Source organism: Symphalangus syndactylus, chromosome 17 (assembly GCF_028878055.3).
Source record: "Symphalangus syndactylus isolate Jambi chromosome 17, NHGRI_mSymSyn1-v2.1_pri, whole genome shotgun sequence".
NCBI lineage: Eukaryota > Metazoa > Chordata > Mammalia > Primates > Hylobatidae > Symphalangus > Symphalangus syndactylus.
The window spans coordinates 17928074-17955830 of record NC_072439.2 but is presented as its reverse complement, the minus strand read 5'-3'; the positions used below and the strand labels follow the sequence as shown (position 1 = coordinate 17955830).

General features: G+C 41.3%; 1 protein-coding gene and 1 long non-coding RNA gene across 14 annotated transcripts in view; one reads left to right on the top strand and one right to left on the bottom strand.

The window, feature by feature from the left end:
• Positions 1-10101, top strand: part of ZNF227 (zinc finger protein 227) — a 29006-nt gene extending 18905 nt beyond the window's left edge. For 9 of the 13 annotated variants that reach the window (XM_063620910.1, XM_055248930.2, XM_055248929.2 and 6 more), the window contains 3 exons: positions 799-925; positions 2079-2162; positions 7546-10101. In XM_063620910.1, the coding sequence (XP_063476980.1) occupies positions 799-925; positions 2079-2162; positions 7546-9674 (2340 nt within the window). In that variant the 3' untranslated portion in view covers positions 9675-10101. The remainder of the gene's footprint in view (positions 1-798; positions 926-2078; positions 2163-7545) is intronic. The other 4 variants (XM_063620914.1, XM_063620912.1, XM_063620915.1 and 1 more) reach the window with 2 other exon arrangements.
• Positions 108-7695, bottom strand: LOC129466056 (uncharacterized). The gene is made up of 3 exons (XR_008652070.2): positions 7599-7695; positions 3159-3251; positions 108-1313 (listed from the first exon to the last, which is right to left on the bottom strand). It is a non-coding gene; the product is annotated as an uncharacterized lncRNA (long non-coding RNA).
• Positions 10102-27757: the final 17656 nt, after the last annotated feature.

Genomic DNA, 27757 nt, shown 5'->3' with positions numbered 1-27757 from the left:
TAAAAATCTGTAATTAATTGTACATTATTTGGATTGGTTAAAGATAAATCATCAGTTCCAAGGACTACTGTTGTATGTAGTCACAAAATGGGACAAAAGAGACCATAAAGATATTCATTGTTCGAGTTTATTGAGCACATATGGTGTGCCAGGCACTTCTAAGTGCTTGACATGTATTCATTCATCTGATCCTTTCAAACACTTTATGATCTATTTATTTTAATTTTAAAAATTTATTTATTTTAAGACAGTGTCTCACCCGTCACCCAGGCTAGAGTGCAGTGGTGCCATCTTGGCTCACTGCAATCTCCGCCTCCCAGGTTCAAGTGATTCTCCTGCCTCAGCCTCCTGAGTAGCTGGGATTACAGACGCACATCACCACGCCTGGCTAATTTTTTTGTATTTTTAGTAGAGACGGGGTTTCAGCATCTTGGCCAGGCTGGTCTCAAACTCCTGGCCTGAAGTGATTTGCCCGCCTCGGCCTCCCAAAGTGCTGGCATTACAGGTGTGAGCCACTGTGCCTAGCCTGAAAATTTATTTATTTTTAAAAATTTGTAGAGACTCCATCTCTACAAAAAAAAAAAAAAAAAATTTTTATATATATATATATATTAGCCAGGCATGTTAGCATACACCTGTAGTCCCAGCTACTTGGGAGGCTGAGGCAGGAGCATCAAGTGAGCCCAGGAATTTGAGACCAACCTGGACAACATAGTAAGACCTTGTCTCACACACACACAACCTTCTTCTAGTGGAGGTTGGTTGTAAGATTGAGGTTACATGTGTTTGATGTTGTAGGAGGCTGTGACATTCAAGGATGTGGCTGTGGTCTTCTCCAGGGAGGAACTGCGACTGCTGGATCTTACCCAGAGGAAGCTGTACCGAGATGTCATGGTGGAGAACTTCAAGAACCTGGTTGCAGTGGGTGAGGACAGGCACTCTCTGACCCTGAACTTCAATTCCCTTGAGAATCTCTTTGCTCTCAGGTGTTTAAGGGTTTGGACCTTTTAAAATGGTTCCTTGCTCTTGAAGACGAAGGGTTTTCTAATTCCTGGGAAAACAGGATAGGTTTTTCTGGTCTTTCTGCTCAGGCAAAATTCTGTCCTTTTAAATTGCTGGTTCTCAACCATGGGTGATTTCGCCCCCAGAAGATATTTGGCAATGTCTGGAAATGGTTGTCACACCTGACAGAGGGGTGCTATTGGCATTTTGTGGGTAGTATCCAGGAATTCTGCTAAATCTCCTACAGTGCACATGACAGTGCCCCCAACAGAGAATTGGCCAGTCCAAAATAGTGCTGCAGTTGCAAAACCCTGTTTTAAATGAATCGTAAATGGACACATTAGCTTCTATGCTTTATTTTTCAAATACCTTGTCTTTCAAATGAAACCCATCAATGCATTAACTTAGTGCACTATATTGGCTTTTTTTTCAATGAAATAAAACAGATAAAGATAGAAAATATCAGAGCTTCTTATCAGGAACTGCTCACATTGCAACAAAAACTGACAATTTTCAGTGAATGGTGTGAGATACAGCATTGCAAATATGATGAAAACAGACATTAGCTAAGTATAACTTGAGAGAGAGAGATATATATATATATATGAACTAGGCCACAACCTAAATTTCTTATTACAGTTCATGATCTAAAAACATCTTAAAATAAATCACTCTAGAGGCCGGGCATGGTGGCTTACGCCTTTTATCGCAGCAATATGGGAGGCCAGGGTGGGTGGATCACTTGAGGTCAGGAGTTCAAGACCATCCTGGCCAACATGGTGAAACCCCATCACTACTAAAAATGCAAAAATTAGCTGGGTGTGGTGGCAGGCACCTGTAATCCCAACTACTTGGGAGGCTGAGGCAGGAGAATTGCTTGAACCCTGGAGGCAGAGGTTACAGTGAGCCGAGATTGTGCCATTGCACTTCAGCCTGGGTGACAGAGCGAGACTCTGTCTCAAAATAAATAAAATAATAAAGTATCACTCTAGAGGTTGTGAGGCTTATAGGTTCAGACAAAAATGTGTTTTAGTTGTGTGTTCATCTTAAATACATATAAATCTACATTTTCATAGGGCATCTTCCCTTCCAACCAGATATGGTATCCCAGTTGGAAGCAGAAGAAAAGCTTTGGATGATGGAAACAGAAACCCAAAGAAGTAGGTATTCTGGTGAGAACCCTGTGTCTATTCTTTCAGGTACTGGTTAGTCTGCATCTTACCATGTCCATGACCTCCCTGGTCCGAGTGCGGTCATCTTTCACCTGGATTATAACAACAGCTTCCATGCTGGTCTCCCCACCTCCTCCCTTGTGCTCCTATAATCTGCTTTCTAAATGGTAGCCAGAGTGGTTCTTTTTTTAATCTTTATTTTTTTGAGACAGGGTCTCACCCTGTCACCCAAGCTGGAGTGCAGCAGCGTGATTGTAGCTCACTGCAGCCTCAACCTCCTGATTTCAAGTGGTCCTCCCACCTCAGCCTCCTAAGTAGCTAGGACTACAGGTGTATATCATGATACCTGGCTAATTTTTTTATTTTTTATAGGGATGAGGTCTTGCTGTGTTGCCCAGGCTGGTCTCAAACTCCTGGACTCAAGCAGTCTTCCCACCTCGGCCTCCTAAAGTGCCGGGATTACAAATGTGAGCTGCTGCACCCGGCCCAGAATGGTTTCTTAAAGAACACATTAGATTATGTCATTCCTCTGCTCAGAAGCCTTCACAACCTTCCCATTTCACTCAAAGTCCTTGTACTGAACTGTAAGACCCTACCTGGTCTCATCTAACCAAGTTTCTCTTTGATCTCCCATTCCTTTCCCTCTGCCTAGATCATCTCAGCCATGCTGGCTGCCCTTGGAGTATTTGTTAAACATACCAAGTTCCCTTCTGTTTCATGGCTTCTAATTAGCTCTCCTCATTGCCTTGGTGGAGAGTCTCCCCAGCACCTTACTTACTGCACTCAAATCATTGCTCAAATGTTATATCATTAGAGAGCCCTTCTGTGTTTAAATTTACCATTTTAATTTAAAATACCATCTTCCTTCCATTTTCCATCCCCTTACCTTTCCTTTCTCTCCTTCTTTGCTTTCTCTTTAATTTGCATATTCCTCAGGTCTGCTGACTTAAAAATTAAAAGTAAGCTGGGTATGGTGGTACACACCTGTAATCCTGGCTACATGGGAGGCTGAAGTGGGAGGATCACTTGAGCTGAAGAGTTCCAGACCAACCTGGGCAACATAGTGAGACTCCATCTCTACAAAAAAAAAAAAAAAAAAATTATATATATATATATATATATTAGCCAGGCATGTTAGCATACACCTGTAGTCCCAGCTACTTGGGAGGTTGAGGCAGGAGCATCAAGTGAGCCCAGGAATTTGAGACCAACCTGGACAACATAGTAAGACCTTGTCTCACACACACACAAAATTAAAAGTAAAAATTAGATATTCCTAGATGATGTGAATTTTTTTTTTTTTTTTGAGACCGAGTCTTGCTCTGTTACCCAGGCTGGAGTGCAGTGGTGCTATCTTGGCTCACTGCAACCTCCACCTCCCGGGTTCAAGCAATTCTCCTGCCTCAGCCTCCCAATTGCTGGGATTACAGGTAACACACACCATGCCCAACTAATTTTTGTATTTTTAGTAGAGACAGGGCTTCACCATGTTGGCCAGGCTGGTCTCAAACTTCTGATCTTACCCACTTTGGTCTCCCAAAGTGCTGGGATTACTGGCGTGAGACACCACGAATGATGTAAATTTATATGCTCTCCCCACCCCAAAAACAAAACAAGGAAGCTTATCTATTAATGTGATAGACTAGGCTCTGAATTCTGTGAATAGTTGATGGATATAATTCATCTTCTTTGGTTCATCTCCCTTTTTCGGTCTACATGCTGCTTCATGTTTGATGTGTTTAGGAATGTTTGATATTTGCTTCACTTTACTGGGTCTCATTTTCATATGCAAACTTAACCTCGGGAATTATCCTAGTTATTGTTACTTTTCATTTTTGCATAGTAAACAAAGTCTTTCTTTTAACAAATCTTGTAGCATTTTCTGCCACCCTATCTCAAAGATTTTTCTTTGATGCCTTCAGCATGTTTCAGGATTTTGCACCATGCTCTATGTACAAGTAATACTCTAAAACATTCTTCATAAGTCAGAGGAACACATATTAAGGGGCTTCCCCTGCCCCCTCCCCCATCTCCCCGAGATGTAGTCTTGATATGTTACCCAGGCTGGAGTGCAGTGGCATGATCTTGGCTCACTGCAACCTTCACCTCCTGGGTTCAAGCAATCTGCTTCAGCCTCCCGAGTAGCTGGGATTACAGGCATCCGCCACCATGCCTGGCTAATTTTTGTATTTTTAGTAGAGATGGTGTTTCACCATGTTGGCCAGGCTGGTCTAGAACTCCTGAGCTCGTGGTCTGCCCGTCTCAGCCTCCCAAAGTGCTGGGATTACAGGCATGAACCACCACGCCCAGCCAAAGAGTTTGTTTTTATAAGAATTCTTAACAAAAAACTTACAGAGAATGGAGACAAGTAGACATCACATCCCTTTTACTCTGAGAGTTAGCTCATAGATTGAGAGTACACCAGTGTGATTAATTATTTGGGAACACTGTCTTCTGGTGAATGTCTAACATAACTCGTAATTTCTAAGACATTTTTGGATATGTAAATATTCAAACCTACTAATCTTAGAAGATAAAAGCTATTCACAGTTGTTGGAATGTAGAACTACACTATCAAAAATTATCAATGGCAATATGGCAGGTATTACAGTTCATTAGTTTCCTTGTATCAATTTGAAGTTGGCTTTACTCATTGGTGAAAACTGCCTTATCCATACAGCTGACTTCCCACTTGCCCATTTTCCCTTCCCTCTAATACCAAAACAGTTATATAACCTACATACAGTAGTTCTTTAGCAGTTTTGAATTGGACATTTCCTGAAGTCCAAAGGCGCTGACATACCTGTGGAGTTGAGGTGAGTCCTGACTAGGCAAAGAAAATTCCAGAATTTCTAAATTGGGTTTCCAGTGTAATTTGCATCCACATATATTAATCTTAGCTTCTAGCATAAGCAATGTGAGAAGCACTTTACATGTTGCAGTGACTTCTGACACCAAACACTTGAAGTTAGGCCGGACTTTCAGAGTAAGGGCATAGTTTTCCACAAGACTGCTCTCTATATCAGCTCTAAGTTTAGGGATTCCCAGATAGTTTTGCTCACCTCTGACCAAGCAGCTACAGATTTGGGTGTTCCCGTGATAATTTGTTAGAATGACTGACAGAACTCGGGAAGGTGCTGGACTTACAGTTTTATTATAGCAAAAAAGATACACGTTGGAACCAGCAAAAATAGGGTGAAATCTGGGAGGCTTCCCTCTTTCTTCCCTTTTGTAAGGATTTGTGATTACTTTGGGCTCATTGGATAATCTAGGATAATCTCCTTATCTTAAAAGCTTTCATTTAATCATATCTATAAATTGCTTTTTTTTTTTTTTGTAGACGGAGTCTTGTTCTGTCATCCAGGCTGGAGTGCAGTGGTGCAATCTTGGCTCACTGCAACTTCCACCTCCTGGGATCAAGCGATTCCCATATCTCAGCTTCCCTAGTAGCTTGCAGGTGCCCGCCACCACACCAGGCTAATTGTTTTTGTATTTTTTTTTTTGTTAGCAGAGACGGCGTTTCACCATGTTGTTGGCCAGGCTGGTCTCGAACTCCTGACCTCAAGTGATCCACCTGCCTCGGCCTCCCAGAGTGCTGGGATTACAGGTGTGAGCCACTGTGCCCAGCCTGTAAATTCCTTTTTGCCATGTACATTAACTGTTCACAGGTTTGAGGGTTCAGGTTGTGGACATCTCTTGGGGGTGGGGTGTCATTACTCAGCCTGCCATATCCAGAAATGTGTAGATACCTATTGATATTTTTTTTTCAGTTTGTATTATTAGAATGTAACATTTCATTTAAGCAAATTATTTGATTAGGACTTGGTAAACTACCCCCTAAACATTTTAAGCCAAGGTCTTTCATACGTTTCTAACCATGACCCTCAACATAAGTATAATTTTACATCTTGACTAAGCATAAATATGTTTATGTGTATGTTTACAAACTAAAACAAGTATTTCCTATAGTGGTACTCTTTTGCTTTTAATACACTAAGCATGTCTTATTCTGGTTTTTTTTTTTTTTTTTTTTGGTCACAAGTTACATACTCAGTTTCATGGTGCACTAATGCATTGCAACAATTTGAAAACCGTTGTTACAGTGGGGATAAAGCAATGAAGAAAACAAAATGCGTGTTTTTTTTTCATGACCGTTACATTCTAGTGAGTCTAAAGAGACAAAGGAAAAAAAAAAGTATATAGTAAATCAACTAATAAATACTGTGGGGAAAAGTCAAGCAGGGTAATCGAACTGGGAAGAGTCGAAGGTGTATGGCAGGCCAGGCGTGGTGGTTCAGCCTGTAATCCCAGCACTTGGGGAGGCCGAGGTGGGCAGATCACTTGAGGTCAGGAGTTGAAGACCAGCCTGGCCAACATGGCAAAACCCCATCTCTACTAAAAATACAAAAAATGGCTGAGTGTAGTGGCATGCGCCAGTAATCCCCGCTACCCGGGAGGCTGAGGAGGAAAATCTCTTGAACCCAGGAGGTGGAGGTTGCAGTGAGCTGAGATCATGCCACTGCACTCCAGCCTGGGCAACAGAGCGAGACGCTGTTTAAAAAAAAAAAAAGTGTATGGTGGTACCATTGATTTATTTTTACATCGTGTGTTATGGAAGGCATCACGGATAGAGTAACATGTAACGTGAGCAGAGACCTGAAGGGAGTGAGAGAACAAGCAAGGCTCCCTGCTTTCTGGGAGGAAGTTTCCAAGCTGAACATACCTCTCCCTCTCTGTCTTGTGTGTTGGCTTTGAGAGTTTGCATTATGCTCTATTTCTTTCCTCTCCGAAGTTCTCTCCTAGTTATACAAGATTAGCTTTCCCTTTTCTACCTCTTGTCCTGAGACCTGGATTTCTACCAGGTTTTAGAACAATCATCTTATTATTCCAACTGCTTTCCCAAATCTCCTGTTGGAGAATAATTTCTATCAGGATCTAAAATACTATTTTATGCCTACAGTCTAAACTTTTCTAACCTAACTAGTTATTAGAATCCCGCTTGTCATAAGCCTACTGAGGAAGAGGTGAGTAGGCTGTTAATTGATGTTATTGTAGGTTGGAATATGGATTGTCTTTTTGTTGCCCTGCAGCTATCTGATTTTAGCTTTTAGCTCTCATATTAAACTGTTAGACTTACGGTTCTACATGGATCATGTTTATACTTAGTGAATGGGAGCCTGTTGATCCCACTCTTTGTTTACACCTGTATGAAAAACATGTCAAAAGAATACACGATGCTGTAAGGACAAGGTCACCTTTCCCCTGGTTTATCAAGGCTTTCTCCCATGGCCTAAGTGTGAAATTCTGATATTTCTGAAGAAAGCATTTACTGCCCTCATCTCTAAATATTGCCTTTTTTTTTTTTTAATAGGCAGCAAGCATCAAAATAAGATGGAGACACTCCAAAAATTTGCATTAAAATACCTTTCAAATCAAGAGCTGTCCTGCTGGCAAATCTGGAAACAGGTTGCAAGTGAATTAACCAGGTGTCTTCAGGGGAAGAATTCCCAGTTACTACAAGGTGACTCTCTTCAGGTTTCTGAAAATGAGAACAGTATAATGAACTCTAAAGGAGATAGCTCTATTTATATTGAAAATCAAGAGTTTCTATTTTGGAGAACCCAACATTCTTGCAGGAATACATATCTGAGTGAGTCACAGATTCAGAGTAGAGGTAAGCAAATTGATGTGAAAAATAACCTGCATATACATGAAGACTTCATGAAGAAATCACCATTTCATGAGCATATTAAAACTGACACAGAACCAAAACCCTGCAAAGGTAATGAATATGGCAAAATCATTAGTGATGGCTCCAATCAGAAATTACCCTTAGGAGAGAAACCCCATCCATGTGGTGAGTGTGGAAGGGGCTTCAGTTATAGCCCAAGGCTTCACCTTCATCAGAATGTTCACACAGGAGAAAAATCCCTCGGTCAAAGCTCACATCTGCAAACTCATCAGAGAATTCACCCAGGAGAGAAACTCAATAGATGTCATGAATCTGGTGATTACTTCAATAAGAGCTCTTTTCATTCTTATCAACCTAATCATACAGGAGAGAAGTCCTATAGATGCGACAGTTGCGGCAAGGGATTCAGTAGCAGCACGGGTCTTATCATTCATTACAGAACTCATACTGGAGAGAAACCGTATAAATGCGAGGAATGTGGTAAATGCTTTAGTCAAAGTTCAAATTTTCAGTGCCATCAGAGAGTCCACACTGAAGAAAAACCATACAAATGCGAAGAGTGTGGTAAGGGCTTTGGTTGGAGTGTTAATCTCCGTGTTCACCAGAGGGTCCACAGGGGTGAGAAACCCTATAAATGTGAGGAATGTGGTAAGGGCTTCACTCAGGCTGCACATTTTCATATCCATCAGAGAGTCCACACTGGAGAGAAACCCTACAAATGTGATGTGTGTGGTAAGGGCTTCAGCCACAATTCACCATTAATATGCCATCGGAGAGTCCACACTGGAGAGAAGCCATACAAGTGTGAGGCATGTGGGAAAGGCTTTACCCGTAATACAGATCTGCATATTCATTTCAGAGTTCACACGGGAGAGAAACCCTATAAATGTAAGGAGTGTGGTAAGGGCTTCAGTCAGGCCTCAAATCTTCAAGTACATCAAAATGTCCACACTGGGGAGAAAAGATTCAAATGTGAAACGTGTGGGAAGGGCTTCAGTCAGTCCTCAAAGCTTCAAACCCATCAGCGAGTCCACACTGGAGAGAAACCATATAGATGTGATGTGTGTGGTAAGGACTTCAGTTATAGTTCAAATCTTAAACTACACCAAGTAATTCACACTGGAGAAAAACCATATAAATGTGAGGAATGCGGGAAGGGCTTCAGTTGGAGATCAAATCTTCATGCACATCAACGAGTTCACTCAGGAGAAAAACCCTATAAATGTGAGCAGTGTGATAAGAGCTTCAGTCAGGCCATAGATTTTCGGGTACATCAGAGAGTCCATACTGGAGAGAAGCCATACAAATGTGGTGTCTGTGGCAAGGGCTTCAGTCAGTCCTCTGGTCTTCAATCCCATCAGAGAGTCCACACGGGTGAAAAGCCATACAAATGTGATGTGTGTGGAAAGGGCTTTAGATACAGTTCACAGTTTATATACCATCAGAGAGGCCACACTGGAGAAAAACCTTACAAATGTGAAGAGTGTGGGAAAGGCTTTGGTAGGAGCTTGAATCTTCGTCACCATCAGAGGGTCCACACAGGAGAGAAACCCCATATATGTGAGGAGTGTGGTAAGGCCTTCAGTCTCCCCTCAAACCTTCGAGTCCACCTGGGTGTTCACACCAGGGAAAAACTCTTTAAATGTGAAGAGTGTGGTAAAGGTTTCAGTCAGAGTGCACGTCTTGAAGCCCATCAGAGAGTCCATACTGGAGAAAAACCATACAAATGTGACATATGTGATAAGGACTTCCGTCACCGTTCACGTCTTACGTATCATCAGAAAGTCCATACTGGTAAAAAGCTTTAGAAATGAGAAATGTTTTACCAACTGTTGTCTGCACATCTTCAAGTTTTTGGAGAGTCTATGCTGATGGTAAACCCTATAGAATTACTGAGAGTGGAAGGGGGTTTGTTCACACTTGGAATCTTTCTAACAAATCCATCAAGATGATAACAGAACCATGAACAGGAATAGAACTCGTATTTAGGGGAGAAACAGGGCTTGTGGCTCTCTTGGTAAGATCTAGTTAATATAAATGATCACCTTTCAATGTGAATATATGTCTGAAGATAATATGTGGAAGGATATTTGCCATATGCTAACTGGTTTTTTGGCCAGGGAGAGTTTCGGGTTATTATCCCTTTTCTTTAATTTTCATTTTATACTTACAGTGATCATTATTTTCATAAAAGCTGTAAAGCTATGAAAAATGAATAAAATTACTGACTAAAAATGTTCTGTAGCTAAGGACTCATGATTCTTTTATGTGGTATATAGGTTTAAAATTAAGGAATATATCCCCAGGGATGAATCTTTGATCTTCAGAAGTAAATGTATGTCTGCCATAGAGGTGTATTAAAGGATGGTAGTATGGCAGGGCACGGTGGCTCATGCCTGTAATCCCAGCACTTTGGGAGGCCAAGGCAGGCAGATCACAAGGTCAGAAGATTGAGACCATCCTGGCTAATATGGTGAAACCCCATCTCTACTAAAAATACAAAAGATTAGCCGGGCGTGGTGGCGTGTGCCTATAGTCCTAGCTACTCGGGAGCCTAAGGTAGGAGAATCGCTTGAACCCAGGAGGTGGAGGTTGCAGTGAACCGAGATCGCACCACTGCGCTCCAGCCTAGTGACAGAGCGAGACTCCATCTCAATAATGAAAGAGAAAGAGAAAAGAGGATAGTCAGTGCAGCATTGTTTTACTAGCAAACAGAAATAGTTGGATTGCCAAAGTATTTTGTGCTTTACCAATCCAGTGGCACACTGTGTGAACATCAGATGGGAAAAAGTAAACTTTTAGCTGTGGATGTTGGAAGATGTTCAGAATATATTAATTTGAAAAACAGAATGTGAGATTTTTATGTGATCCTATTTTGTAAAAACGCATAGATGAATGGGTATTTACTTATAGTTCTCTCTAAATAATGGGATTTTACTTTATGTATATTTTTATATTTCTTTAAACTTATTTTGAAATAATTTAAAACTTTCAGAAAAATTATAGAAATTATATAAAAGCTCTCATATACTCTTCACCCAGATTCACCGGTTGTTAACATGTTTGAATTATTCTCTCAATAAGTATGAGCGTGTATATACCCATACTTACACATATTAAATACGTTTAGGGAGTGGAGCCAAGATGGCCAAATAGGAACAGCTCCGGTCTACAGCTCCCAGCCTGAGCAATGCAGAAGACAGGTGATTTCTGCATTTCCATCTGAGGTACTGGGTTCATCTCACTAGGGAGTGCCAAACAGTGGGTGCAGGACAGTCGGTGCAGTGCACCGTGCGCGAGCTGAAGCAGGCGAGGCATTGCCTCACTCGGGAAGCGCGAGGGGTCAGGGAGTTCCCTTTCTTAGTCAAAGAAAGGGGTAACTGACGGCACCTGGAAAATCGGGTCACTCCCACCCTAATACTGTGCTTTTCTAACGGGCTTGGAAAATGGCACACCAGGAGATTGTGTCCCGCACCTGGCTCGGAGGGTCCTGTGCCCACGGAGTCTCGCTGATTGCTAGCACAGCAGTCTGAGATCAAACTGCAAGGCGGCAGCGAGGCTGGGGCAGGGGTGCCCACCATTGCCCAGGCTTGCTTAGGTAAACAAAGCAGCCAGGAAGCTTGAACTGGGTGGAGCCTACCACAGCTCAAGGAGGCCTGCCTGCCTCTGTAGGCTCCACCTCTGGGGGCAGAGCACTGACAAAAAGCAGGAACCTCTGCAGTCTTAAATGTCCTTGTCTGACAGGTTTGAAGAGAGTAGTGGTTCTCCCAGCATGCAGCTGGAGATCTGAGAACAGGCAGACTGCCTCCTCAAGTGGGTCCCTGACCCCCGAGCAGCCTAACTGGGAGGCACCCCCCAGTAGGGACAGACTGACACCTCACACGGCCAGGTGCTCCTCTGAGACAAAACTTCCAGAGGAACAATCAGACAGCTGAATTTGCAGTCCACGAAAATCCGCTGTTCTGCAGCCACCACTGCTGACACCCAGCAAAACAGGGTCTGGAGTGGACCTCTAGCAAACTCCAACAGACCTGCAGCTGAGGGTCCTGTCTGGTAGAAGGAAAACTAACAGAAAGGACACCCACACCAAAAACCCATCTGTACATCACCATCATCAAAGACAAAAAGTAGATAAAACTACAAAGATGGGGAAAAAACAGAGCAGAAAAACTGGAAATTCTAAAAAGCAGAGCACCTCTCCTCCTCCAAAGGAACGCAGTTCCTCACTAGCAACGGAACAAAGCTGGACGGAGAATGACTTTGATGAGTTGAGAGAAGAAGGCTTCAGACGATCAAGCTACTCCGACCTATGGGGGGAAATTCAAACCAATGGCAAAGAAGTTAAAAACTTTGAAAAAAAAAATAGATGAATGTATAACTAAGATAACCAATTCAGAGAAGGGCTTAAAGGAGCTGATGGAGCTGAAAGCCAAGTTTCGAGAACTACGTGAAGATGGCAGAAGCCTCGGTAGCTGATGCTATCAACTGGAAGAAAGGGTATCAGCGATGGAAGATGAAATGAATGAAGTGAAGCGAGAAGAGAAGTTTAGAGAAAATAAAAAGAAATGAACAAAGCCTCCAAGAAATATGGGACTATGTGAAAAGACGAAACCTACGTCTGATTGGTGTACCTGAAAGTGACAGGGAGAATGGAACCAAGTTGGAAAACACTGTAAGATATTATCCAGGAGAACTTCCCCAATCTAGCAAGGCAGGCCAACATTCAGATTCAGGAAATACAGAGAACGCCACAAAGATACTCCTCGAGAAGAGCAACTCCAAGACACATAATTGTCAGATCACCAAAGTTGAAATGAAGGAAAAAATATTAAGGGCAGCCAGAGAGAAAGGTCGGGTTACCCACAAAGGGAAGCCCATCAAACTAACAGCTGATCTCTCGGCAGAAACTCTACAAGCCAGAAGAGAGTGGGGGCTGATATTCAACATTCTTAAAGGAAAGAATTTTCAACCCAGAATCTCATATCCAGCCAAACTAAGCTTCATAAGTGAAGAAGAAATAAAATACTTTACAGACAAGCAAATGCTGAGAGATTTTGTCACCACCAGGCCTGCCCTAAAAGAGCTCCTGAAGGAAGCACTAAACATGAAAAGGAACAACCGGTACCAGCCACTGCAAAAACATGCCAAATTGTAAAGACCATCGAGGCTAGGAAGAAACTGCATCAACTAACGAGCAAAATAACCAACTAACATCATAATGACAGGATCAAATTCACACATAACAATATTAACTTTAAATGTAAATGGGCTAAATGCTCCAATTAAAAGACATAGACTGGCAAATTGGATAAGGAGTCAAGACCCATCAGTGTGCTGTATTCAGGAAACCCATCTCATGTGCAGAGACACACATAGACTCAAAATAAAGGGATGGAGGAAGATCTGCCAAGCAAATGGAAAACAAAGGCAGGGGTTGCAATCTAGTCTCTGATAAAATAGACTTTAAACCAACAAAGATCAAAAGAGACAGAAGGTCATTACATAATGGTAAAGGGATCAATTCAACAAGAAGAGCTAACTTTCCTAAATATATATGCATCCAACACAGGAGCACCCAGATTCATAAAGCAAGTCCTTAGTGACCTACAAAGAGACTTAAACTCCCACACAATAATAATGGGAGATTTTAACAGCCCACTGCCAAACATCAGACAGATCAACGAGACAGAAAGTTAACAAGGATACCCAGGAATTGAACTCAGCTCTGCACCAAGCAGACCTAATAGACATCTACAGAACTCTCCACCCCAAATCAACAGAATATACATTTTTTTTCAGCACCACACCACACCTATTCCAAAATTGACCACATAGTTGGAAGTAAAGCTCTCCTCAGCAAATGTAAAAGAACAGAAATTATAACAAATTGTCTCTCAGACCACAGTGCAATCAAACTAGAACTCAGGATCAAGAAACTCACTCAAAACCGCTCAACTACATGGAAACTGAACAACCTGCTCCTGAATGACTACTGGGTACATAATGAAATGAAGGCAGAAATAAAGATGTTCTTTGAAACCAAAGAGAACAAAGATACAACATACCATAATCTCTGGGACACATTCAAAGCAGTGTGTAGAGGGAATTTTATAGCATTAAATGCCCACAAGAGAAAGCAGGAAAGATCCAAAATTGACACCCTAACATCACAATTAAAAGAACTAGAGAAGCAAGAGCAAACACATTCAAAAGTTAGCAGAAGGCAAGAAATAACTAAAATCAGAGCAGAACTGAAGGAAATAGAGACACAAAATTCCATTCAAAAGATTAATGAATCCAGGAGCTGGTTTTTTAAAAAGATCAACAAAGTTGGCCGGGCACGGTGGCTCAAGCCTGTAATCCCAGCACTTTGGGAGGCCAAGGCGGGCGGATCACGAGGTCAGGAGATCGAGACCATCCTGGGTAACACGGTGAAACCCCGTCTCTACTAAAAATAAAAATAAAAAAATATTAGCCGGGCGTGTTGGCGGGCGCTTGTAGTCCCAGCTACTCGGGAGGCTGAGGCAGGAGAATGGCGTGAACCCGGGAGGCGGAGCTTGCAGTGAGCCGAGATCGCGCCACTGCACTCCAGCCTGGGGGACAAAGACTCCGTCTCACAAAAAAAGAAAAAAAAGAAAAAAAAAATTGATAGACCACTAGCAAGATTAATAAAGAAGAGAGAAGAATCAAATAGATGCAATAAAAAATGAAAAAGGGGATATCACCACTGATCCCATAGAAATACAATCTACCATCAGAGAATACTACAAACACCTCTATGCAAATAAACTAGAAAATCTAGAAGAAATGGATACATTCCTCGACATATACACCCTCCCAAGACTAAACCAGGAGGAAGTTGAATCTCTGAATAGACCAATAACAGGCTCTGAAATTGTGGCAATAATAGCTTACCAACCAAAAAGAGTCCAGGACCTGATGGATTCACAGCTGAATTCTACCAGAGGTACAAGGAGGAACTGGTACCATTCCTTCTGAAACTATTCCAATCAATAGAAAAAGAGGGAATCCTCCCTAACTCATTTTATGAGGCCAGCATCATCCTGATACCAAAGCCTGGCAGAGACACAACCAAAAAAGAGAATTTCAGACCAATATCCTTGATGAACATTGCAAAAATCCTCAATAAAATACTGGCAAACCGAATCCAGCAGCACATCAAAAAGCTTATACACCATGATCAAGTGGGCTTCATCCCTGGGATGCAAAGCTAGTTCAACATACACAAATCAATAAATGCAATCCAGCATATAAACAGAACCAAAGACAAAAACCACGTGATTATCTCAATAGATGCAGAAAAGGCCTTTGACAAAATTCAACAACCCTTCATGCTAAAAACTCTCAATAAATTAGGTATTGATGGGACATATCTCAAAATAATAAGAGCTATCTATGACAAACCCACAGCCAATATACTGAATGGGCAAAAACTGGAAGTATTCCCTTTGAAAACTGGCACAAGACAGGGATGCCCTCTCTCACCACTCCTATTCAACATAGTGCTGGAAGTTCTGGCCAGGGCAATCAGGCAGGAGAAGGAAATAAAGGGTATTCAATTAGGAAAAGAGGAAGTCAAATTGTCCCTGTTTGCAGATGATATGACTGCATATCTAGAAAACCCCATTGTCTCAGCCCAAAATCTCCTTAAGCTGATAAGCAACTTCAGCAAAGTCTCAGGATACAAAATCAATGTACAAAAATCACAAGCATTCTTGTACACCAATCACAGACAGCCAAATTATGAGCGAAGTCCCATTCACAATTGCTTCAAAGAGAATAAAATACCTAGGAATCCAACTTACAAGGGATGTGAAGGACTTCTTCAAGTTGAGCTACAAACCACTGCTCAATGAAATAAGAGAATACAAACAAATGGAACATTCCATGCTCATGGGATGGAAGAACATTCCATGCTCATGGGATGGAAGAACATTCCATGCTCATGGGATGGAAGAACATTCCATGCTCATGGGTTGGAAGAATCAATATCGTGAAAATGGTCATACTGCCCAAGGTAATTTATAGATTCAATGCCATCCCCATCAAGCTACCAATGACTTGCTTCACAGAATTGGAAAAAACTACTTTAAAGTTCATATGGAACCAAAAAAGAGCCTGCATCACCAAGTCAATCCTAAGCCAAAAGAACAAAGCTGGAGGCATCACGCTACATGACTTCAAACTATACTACAAGGCTACGGTTACCAAAACAGCATGGTACTGGTACCACAACAGAGACATAGATCAATGGAACAGAACAGAGCCCTCAGAAATAATGCCACATATCTACAACTATCTGATCTTTGACAACCCTGACAAAAACAAGAAATGGGGAAAGGATTCCCTATTTAATAAATGGTGCTGGGAAAACTGGCTAGTCATATGTAGAAAGCTGAAACTGGATGCCTTCCTTACACCTTATACAAAAATTAATTCAAGATGGATTAAAGACTTACATGTTAGGCCTAAAACCATAAAAACCCTAGAAGAAAAGCTAGGCAATACCATTCAGGACATAGGCATGGGCAAGGACTTCATGTCTAAAACACCAAAAGCAATGGCAACAAAAGCCAAAATTGACAAATGGGATCTAATTCAACTAAAGAGCTTCTGCACAGCAAAAGAAACTACCATCAGAGTGAACAGGCAACCTACAAAATGGGAGAAAATTTTCGCAACCTACTCATCTGACAAAGGGCTAATATCCAGAATCTACAATGAACTCAAATTTACAAGAAAAAAACAACCCCATCCAAAAATGGGCGAAGGACATGAACAGACACTTCTCAAAAGAAGACATTTATGCAGCCAAAAAACACATGAAAAAATGCTCATTGTCACTGGCCGTCAGAGAAATGCAAATCAAAACCACAGTTAGATACCATCTCACAGCAGTTAGAATGGCAATCATTAAAAAGTCAGGAAACAGGCTGGGCGCGGTGGCTCACACTTGTAATCCCAGCACTTTGGGAGGCCGAGGCGGGCGGATCACGAGGTCAGGAGATCAAGACCACGGTAAAACCCTGTCTCTACTAAAAAATACAAAAAAAAATTAGCCGGGCGTGGTGGCGGGCACCTGTAGTCCCAGCTACTCAGAGAGGCTGAGGCAGAATGGCGTAAACCCGGGAGGCGGAGCTTGCAGTGAGCCAAGATCACGCCACTGCACTCCAGCCTGGGCGACAGAGCAAGACTCCATCTCAAAAAAAAAAAAAAAAAAAAAGTCAGGAAACAGGTGCTGGAGAGGATGTGGAGAAATAGGAACACTTTTACACTGTTGGTGGGACTGTAAACTAGTTCAACCATTGTGGAAGTCAGTGTGGCGATTCCTCAGGGATCTAGAACTAGAAATACCATTTGACCCAGCCATCCCATTACTGGGTATATACCCAAAGGACTATAAATCATGCTGCTATAAAGACACATGCACACGTATGTTTATTGCGGCACTATTCACAATAGCAAAGACTTGGAACCAACCCAAATGTCCAGCAACGATAGACTGGATTAAGAAAATGTGGCACATATACACCATAGAATACTATGCAGCCATTAAAAATGATGACTTCATGTCCTTTGTAGGGACATGGATGAAACTGGAAACCATCATTCTCAGTAAACTATCGCAAGGAGAAAAAACCAAACACCTCATGTTCTCACTTATAGGTGGGAATTGAACAATGAGAACACATGGACACAGGAAGGGGAACATCACACTGTGGGGACTGTTGTGGGGTGGGGGGAGTGGGGAGGGACAGCATTAGGAGATATACCTAATGCTAAATGACGAGTTAATGGGTGCAGCACACCAACATGGCACATGTATACATATGTAACAAACCTGCACATTGTGCCCATGTACCCTAAAACTTAAAGTATAATAATAAAATAAAATAAAAAATCATAAAACACATGTAGAATATGCCTATGGAGAAGATACTATCGGCAACAAGGGTAATTTTTTGAAAGCGAATGTTTTATGGTCTCCATAAAGTTTCAAAAATGTAATTGTGATGTAATATAAAGCTGAAATGATAAAAAAAAGTTTAGAAATTTAAAAAACATTACAAAAATGTTAAAAATTACTACACCAGCCCCCTTAAAGTAACAAGATCATATGTGTACATACATATATGCACACATCACATACACATATATACACACTCATACAAAATCCTGTCTCTGCCCACTTTCCTAAACATATTCTCAGAAACTACCAACATCAATAATTATAAATTTACCTCCTCTCATTTCACTCTGTATTCCACTGAATGGATAAGTCATCAAATATTTTGTCAATCCAACTGATAAATGCGAAGTTTGCTGTTATCAACAATGCAACTGTGAACATCCATTTACATACATCTGTAACTGAGTGTCTCAGTCTTCAAGTGCATCTTAAAAGTTTTTTCCCTTTCCTTCCTGATACAGTTTGGCTGTGTCCCCACCCAGATCTCATCTTGAATTCCCACATGTTGTGGGAGGGACCTGGTGGGAGGTAATTGAATCAAGGGGGCAGGTCTTTCCTGTGCTGTTCTCATGATAGTGAATACATCTCAGGAGATCTGATGGTTTTAAAAAGGGGAGTTTGGCCAGGTGTGGTGGCTCACACCTGTAATCCCAGCACTTTGGGAGGCTGTGGCAGGCAGATCACGAGGTCAGGAGTTCAAGACAAGCCTAACATGGTGAAACCCGGTCTCTATTAAAAATACAAAAATTAGCCAGGAGTGGTGGCGCATGCCTGTAGTCCCGGCTATTCAGGAGGCTGAGGCAGGAGAATTGCTTGAACTTGGGAGGGGGAGGTTGCAGTGAGCCGAGATCGCACCACTGCATTCCAGCCTGGGTGAGAGAACGAGACTCTGTCTCCAAAAAAAAAAAAAAAAAAAGAAAAAGAAAAGAAAAGGAGGGGGGAGTTTTTCTGCACAAGCTCTCTCTTTGCCTGCTGCAATCTAGGGACTCCGTCTCAAAAAAAAAAAAAAAAAGGGGGGGGGTGGGACTTTTCCTGCACAAGCTGTCTCTTTGCCTGTCATCCATGTAAGACGTGACTTGCTCCTCCTTGCCTTCCACCATGATTGTGAGACCTCCCAGCCATGTCAAACTGTAAGCCCATTAAACCCTTTATCCTGTATAAATTACCCAATATGGGGTATGTCTTTATCAGCAGCATGAAAAGAAAGAGACACAAAGTACAGAGAAAGAAAAGTGGGCCCAGGGGACCGGCACTCAGCATATGGAGGACCCGCGCCAGCCCTGGTCTCTTGAGTTCCCTCAGTATTTATTGTTCATTATCTCTACTATCTCAGAGAGGGGGATATGGCAGGACAATAGGGTAATTGTAGGGAGAGGGTCAGCAGGAAAACATGTAAACAAAGGTCTCTGTGTCATAAACAAGGTTAAGACAAGGTGCTGTGCTTTGATGTGCAGGTAAACAAACATCTTGGTGCATTAAAGAGCAGTATTGCCGCTAGCATGTCTCACCTCCAGCCTTAAGGCGGTTTTCTCCTATCTCAGTAAATAGAACATACAATCCGGTTTTACACCAAGACATTCTATTGCCCAGGGATGAGCAGGAGACAGATGCCTTCCTCTTATCACAACTGCAAAGAGGCCTTCCTTTTTTACTAATCCTCCTCAGCACAGACCCTTTATGGGTGTCGGGTGTCAGGCTGGGGGACGGTCAGGTCTTTCCCTTCCTACAAGGCCATATTCTCGGGCTATCACATGGGGAGAAACCTTGGACAATACCTGGTTTTCCTAGGCAGAGGTCCCTGTGGCCTTCTGTAGTGTACTGTGTCCCTGGGTACTTGAGATTAGAGAATGGTGATGACTTTTAACAAGCATACTGCCTTCAAGCACTTTTTTAACAAAGCACATTCTGCATAGCCCTAAATCCATTAAACCTTGAGTCAACGCAGCACATGTCTCTGCGAGCACAGGGTTGGGGCAAGGCTTACAGATTAACAGCATCTCAAGGCAGAAGAATTTTCCTTAGTACAGAACAAAATGGAGTCTCTTATGTCTACTTCTTTCTACACAGACACAGTAACAGTCTGATCTTTCCTTTCCCCACAATAAAAGCTATTGTATCTTTGTTTGTATATGTGTGTACATATTTAGATATGTTTATGTGATTATATTGTTACAGGTATGTTACAGTTATGTGTTGGTCTAGCATGATACCAAATGGCCTTGTAAGTAGATAATTATAAATTAAGTACAAATGCTTTTCAAGTTCACACAGATCTTCAGTAAATAAAACTGGTTTTAAAATCATTAGTAAGAAAAATGTCTTCAGAATTGTCAGCATACATTTTTCTCTGGGCAAATGAGTTTTATAGTTTTATAGTTGCCTTGGCTAAATGTTTTAAGGTGTCAGTTTGGCACAAAGGTTCTGACACTATAAACCCAACCGAAAACAGAGTAATCTTTGTGTATTTTTTTGAAAAATAAAACTAATCAAAAATTTTTAGTTAAATGAAAACAGCTAAATCTTCTGAGTTATTGGCAAAATGCCCAGTGTTTAAGGTTCTTACTTAGATATATACCTGATATTCAGACTTTAAAAATGGTTAACAGGGAAATAACTTTAAATAATCACCAGCTTTATGTAGTATCTCAGTTTTCAGTAGTAATCTAAATAAGCTGTTAAAAATGAGAAAATATTGAGTACATATAAATGAGCTAAATGCCAGCAAATGTAAAAGAACAGAAATTATAACAAACTGTCTCTCAGACCACAGTGCAATCAAACTAGAACTTAGGATTAAGAAACTCACTCAAAACTGCTCAGCTACATGGAAACTGAACAACCTGCTCCTGAATGACTACTGGGTACATAATGAAATGAAGGCAGAAATAAAGATGTTCTTTGAAACCAACGAGAACAAAGACACGACATACCAGAATCTCTGGGACACATTCAAAGCAGTGTGTTGAGGGAAATTTATAGCACTAAATGCCCACAAGAGAAAGCAGGAAAGATCCAAAATTGACACCCTAACATCACAATTAAAAGAACTAGAAAAGCAAGAGCAAACACATTCAAAAGCTAGCAGAAGGCAAGAAATAACTAAAATCAGAGCAGAACTGAAGGAAATAGAGACATAAAAAACCCTTCAAAAAATTAATGAATCCAGGAGCTGAAAAGATCAACAAAATTGATAGACCGCTAGCAAGACTAATAAAGAAGAGAGAAGAATCAAATAGATGCAATAAAAAATGAAAAAGGGGATATCACCACTGATCCCACAGAAATACAATCTACCATCAGAGAATACTACAAACACCTCTACGCAAATAAACTAGAAAATCTAGAAGAAACGGATAAATTCCTCGACAAATACACACTCCCAAGACTAAACCAGGAAGAAGTTGAATCTCTGAATAGACCAATAACAGGTTCTGAAATTGTGGCAATAATCAATAGCTTACCAACCAAAAAGAGTCCAGGACCAGATGGATTCACAGATGAATTCTACCAGAGGTACAAGGAGGAACTGGTACCATTCCTTCTGAAACTATTCCAATCGACAGAAAACGAGGGAATCCTCCCTAACACATTTTATGAGGCCAGCATCATCCTGATACCAAAGCCTGGCAGAGACACAACCAAAAAAGAGAATTTCAGACCAATATCCTTGATGAACATTGATGCAAAAATCCTCAATAAAATACTGGCAAAACTGAATCCAGCAGCACATCAAAAAGCTTATCCACCATGATCAAGTGGGCTTCATCCCTGGGATGCAAGGCTGGTTCAACATATGCAAATCAATAAATGTAATCCAGCAAAGAAACAAAACCAAAGACAAAAACCACGATTATCTCAATAGATGCAGAAAAGGCCTTTGACAAAATTCAACAACCCTTCATGCTAAAAACTCAATAAATTAGGTATTGATGGGACGTATCTCAAAATAGTAAGAGCTATCTATGACAAACCCACAGCCAGTATCATACTGAATAGGCAAAAACTGGAAGCATTCCCTTTGAAATCTGGCACAAGACAGGGATGCCCTCTCTCACCACTCCTATTCAACATAGTGCTGGAAGTTCTGGCCAGGGCAATCAGGCAGGAGAAGGAAATAAAGGGTATTCAATTAGGAAACGACGAAGTCAAATTGTCCGTTTGCAGATGACATGATTGTATATCTAGAAAACCCCATTGTCTCAGCCCAAAATCTCCTTAAACTGATAAGCAACTTCAGCAAATTCTCAGGATACAAAATCAATGTACAAAAATCACAAGCATTCTTGTACACCAATCACAGACAGAGAGCCAAATCATGAGTGAACTCCCATTCACAACTGCTTCAAAGAGAATAAAATACCTAGGAATCCAACTTACAAGGGATGTGAAGGACCTCTTCAAGAAGAACTACAAACCACTGCTCAATGAAATAAAAGAGGATACAAACAAATGGAAGAACATTCCATGCTCATGGGTTGGAAGAATCAATATCATGAAAATGACCATACTGCCCAAGGTAATTTATAGATTCAATGCCATCCCCATCAAGCTACCAATGACTTGCTTCACAGAATTGGAAAAAACTACTTTAAAGTTCATATGGAATCAAAAAAGAGCCCGCATCGCCAAGTCAATCCTAAGCCAAAAGAACAAAGCTGGAGGCATCACGCTACCTGACTTCAAACTATACTACAAGGCTACAGTAACCAAAACAGCATGGTACTGGTACGACAACAGAGACATAGACCAATGGAACAGAACAGAGCCCTCAGAAATAATGCTGCATATCTACAACTATCTGATCTTTGACAAACCTAACAAAAACAAGAAATGGGGAAAGGATTCCCTATTTAATAAATGGTGCTGGGAAAACTGGATCCCTTCCTTACACCTTATACAAAAATTAATTCAAGATGGATTAAAGACTTATATATTAGACCTAAAACCATAAGAACCCTAGAAGAAAACCTAGGCAATACCATTCAGGACATAGGCATGGGCAAGGACTTCATGTCTAAAACACCAAAAGCAATGGCAACAAAAGCCAAAATTGACAAATGGGATCTAATTCAACTAAAGAGCTTCTGCACAGCAAAAGAAACTACCATCAGAGTGAACAGGCAACCTACAAAATGGGAGAAAATTTTCGCAACCTACTCATCTGACAAAGGGCTAATATCCAGAATCTACAATGAACTCAAACAAATTTACAAGAAAAAACAAACAACCCCATCAAAAAGTGGGTGAAGGACATGAACAGACACTTCTCAAAAGAAGACATTTATGCAGCCAAAAAACACATGAAAAAATGCTTATCATCACTGGTCATCAGAGAAATGCAAATCAAAACCACAATGAGATACCACCTCCCACCAGTTAGAATGGTCATTAAAAAGTCAGGAAACAACAGGTGCTGTAGAGGATGTGGAGAAACAGGAACACTTTTACACTGCTGGTGGGACTGTAAACTAGTTCAACCATTGTGGAAGTCAGTGTGGCGATTCCTCAGGGATCTAGAACTAGAAATACCATTTGACCCAGCCATCCCATTACTGGGTATATACCCAAAGGACTATAAATCATGCTGCTGTAAAGACACATGCACACATATGTTTATTGCGGCACTATTCACAATAGCAAAGACTTGGAACCAACCCAAATGTCCAACAACGATAGACTGGATTAAGAAAATGTGGCACATATACACCATGGAATACTATGCAGCCATAAAAAATGATGAGTTCATGTCCTTTGTAGGGACATGGATGAAACTGGAAACCATCATTCTCAGTAAACTATCGCAAGGACAAAAAACCAAACACCGCATGTTCTCACTCATAGGTGGGAATTGAACAATGAGAACTCATGGACACAGGAAGGGGAACATCACACTCCAGGGACTGTTGTGGGGTGGGGGGAGGGGGGAGGGACAGCATTAGGAGATATACCTAATGCTAAATGATGAGTTAATGGGTGCAGCAAACCAACATGGCACATGGATACATATGTAACAAACCTGCACATTGTGCACATGTACCCTAAAACCTAAAGTATAATAATAAAAAAAAAAGAAAAAAAGAGATAAATGCTTATAGACTTTTTGTGTAATTTAAAACCCTAAAAACTTTAAATAATACTCATTCACCCTTTCTACTTTCCCATATATTGTGGCATAGAATGGTTGATGACAGTGTAAATCCACGTAATAGGTCAAGACCTCTATGGATTGAAAATAAAGTGCTACTAAAATTCTAGAGAAACCAAGGGCCAGACCAACAGCTGGCCAAAAAGTAGACAGTAACTCAGGACATGCTGCTAACCATCCATTCATCTGTCAGACTGGCTGGAATCAGACCATAGATACATCACACTGGGGTGAAGGCAGCTCCTCCTCAACCTGATACCTCAGACAATCAGACTGCTTGGTCATGTAAACCAAGAGAGGACCTAAAGCTATTTATTAAAAATCATACAAATAAGTAACACCCTTCTGTTAACATGAATTGTTAATGAATTGTACAGTCATAACTACATTCTTTATCTTTGCTAAAACTAACCTTTTTGCTGAATGGGCATAGATGGTGACTTACCTCCAGAATAAAAGGCTGTTGGGTCTGTGGGGAGCTACCCCTTTCTTTAATCACAGGCTTGTCATGGTACATACAAACTGCTAACCTGAACACTTGAGTATTTTTATACTTGAAGTAAAAATACTTACCTGTTTCCCTTCTATTATTAGAGTACCACTTACCATGAGTTCCCTGTCTCTGAGAAAACACAGAAACATGTTTTCCTTCTGGTTCATAAACAGGTTAATGCCACCCCCACTATAGGATATGCCATACGTGATGGCATATGATGGCTGATGGCAGTGTAAATCCAGGTAATGGGTCAAGACTTCTATGCATTGAAAAGCACAGTAACAGTACACCCCACACTATCTCCCATGATATGGGATGATTACCTCTTCAACAATGTGGCCAAACCCTTGGACTAATACCATGTGACTAGGATGGCACAATCAAAATAGCACCCACCTCCATAACAGAGCCTTATCCTTCCCCCTGGGGTTTGCTATGGGTCTGTGGCACTCATGGTTGCCCTTACTGTTGGGGATCAGCCTTAACACCACCTGTAGGGTACCTGAAGTCCAGTGGCGACAAAGGAATGAGAAGAGACAGGTTAAGACTTCATAAAGGTGGGAGCCAGGGGGCCAGAGCAAATCAGAGGCCGCAAAGGCCCAGAGTTTTGGTCTCTACACTATTTATTGAATATAATTACTTAGATCTAAGAAGCAGATGTTCCGGGCAAAACAGTGAAAGGGAGGCAGTGCATTATATGCATGATCTATAGCAGTGGCGGTTTAAGTGAATCTCCTTTGTGCTCAGTGTATCTTTAACTTGTCGGAGAGTAGCTGGTGGAAGCGGGCTTAACTAGGAGCTTGCGTATCTGTCTACATTTCAATGCTTTAAAGGAGTGTCTTTTTTCTTGAACAGTGTTTACAGATAAGAGAGCAGGTCTTGCTCTGAGCATGGGAACATGATGGCAATTAGGAGGCTTTCCCCCTCAGAGGCCTCTTGTGGCTTTCCACAACTTATTGTCCGACATTTTTATGGCCAATTTATGCAGGCACCCCACAAGCCCTTTTCCCAACACTTAAAACTGGAATGGTAGAGGCACCTGGGGGCGCCCTTCCCTACCAGGATGTGTCCTTTCCCATTTAGACTCTCTCCATGCCAACTAGGAAAGTGTAAAGGCGAGACAACCCCATCAAAAATAGGCATCAAGGTGGTTGTACCCACTAGTCCTTTTTTTTTTCCCCAGGCAGTGGCCATAGATGTAAAATTACAAATAAAATACCTGGTTAAACATACAGCTGCTACTTTTAATAATATCCATCATGTCATTCCCTTTCTCACTGAAAAACCCTCACAAGATTAGACAAGTGGCCCTGCAGAACCATATGGCCTTAGATAGCCTGACTGCAGCACAAGGCAGCCCTTGTGCACTGATTAAGACTGAATGTTCTGTCCGGGAGCAGTGGACTACAGTCCCTGTAATCCCAGCACTTTGGAAGGCCGAAAAGGGTGGATCACTTGAGGTCAGGAGTTCAAAACTGGCCTGGCCAACATAGTGAAACCCTCTCTACTAAAAATACAAAACTTAGCTGGGCATGGTGGTGTACACCTGTAATCCCAGCTACTGGGGAGGCTAAGGCATGAGAATTGAACTTGAGAGGCAGAGGTTGCAGTGAGCCAAGATTGTGCCACTGCACTCCAGCCTGAGTGACACAGCAAGGCTGTCTCAGGAAAGAAAAAAAAAAAAAAAAGACTAAGTATTGTGAATATATACCACATTATTCTCACAATATGACCTAAGCTATGCATACACTGGACATCCATATTTCTGATACAGATACAGGATCCTCTCCCAGGACCCTTTAACAGTGTGGTCCAGCTGACTTCCTTATAAAAGACTTTCATATACAGTATGGTTGGTATTCTTCTCATTGTCCTCATCAGCTGCTATGGATTTTACTACTGTTATACACTGAGGACAGACTTTCTCAAAAGTTCCTAGGTCCTTGGTCCTCACACTGTAAATCTCCAGCAAGTTCCTGCTATAGATCTGGGAATGTGGATATATTTCCAACTCCAAGTGAATAGATTCCATTCTGATACTTCCCAACTATGCCCCCTTTCAGCAGGAAGCAGCCAGATTAACTGCGTTGCCCACTTTCCATAAAAATAGGATGAAGTTTGACAGTGGGGAATTCTTAAAAAGTATTCCAGCTTTGAAATGCATTTTAAAACTTTTCTCCCTTTCCTCCCCAATCTCAGAATGTGGCCTTATATGTTAAAACTCATCTCTCCCTTTCCCATGAGGTACTTCATGTACAGTGATCACTTGTATAATTGTGCTTGCTTAGAAATCCCAGGGACTAATTTTAAAGCAAAACAGACACAGAGACTAAACAAATCAGCTGCACAATCCTCCCACTTAGAGGAAGTTATGAACAGTTCATCCACCACTCCTGGGCCAAAGTCAAGACGATGCAAACTAGACCTCCAAATGGGCGATTACTCAAGATAAACCATCAGAAGAAGACATGCAAGACCTGCACCCGACTGCACCGCTCCACCTATTTCCCACACCAAGTTTTCCCTCTTAAACTCCCTCACTCAGCCCAAAAAGTTGGAATGGTCTTTTAAGGTATAAGCCTGGCCATTTTCCAATTGCTAACATTTGATTAGTAAAACTGCTTTCCTTCCACTGTATTTTGCTTTTCATGTTTTCAGCCTTTGAGTAGCAAGCAGCTGGACTTAAGCCGGTTACACATCCATAACACAGGATTACACGCCATATAATGAGATAAAGCAAACAAGATTTAGCTATAAGGGATTTTCATTTATGCATAACTTTGTTTCACTTTTACTTTGGTAAAATTGATGTCACTGTAATTTTTTGAAAAGTTAAAATATCATCCCAACCTTCCATGCCACAGTAAACAATTGTTAGCATATTAATATCCTTGTATTATTTCTATGCATATAATCACATCATTAGGTGGACAGACTTCTATTAATTGGATAATCCCGGGAAGGATCTAACCTAGTTTTCTCATGAATAATGTTTTCTCTAGTCATTATAGACCTCTGATCATCTTAATGGCTGTATCTTATAAGGATATATCAAGACTAACTCAGATATTTTACTTTTTCCTTTTGGAATTCAGGATAAATATCCTTGTGCACAATCTTTCTCGCTTTTGTCACAATCTCCTAAGTGAAATTTCTAGTGCTAGGACTGCCAGGTCAAAGAGTATTTATTGTCCACTAATACCAAGAGGTGTTAAGCATAGAATGCTGTGTAAGTGGTAATCCATCTAAATCACTACAC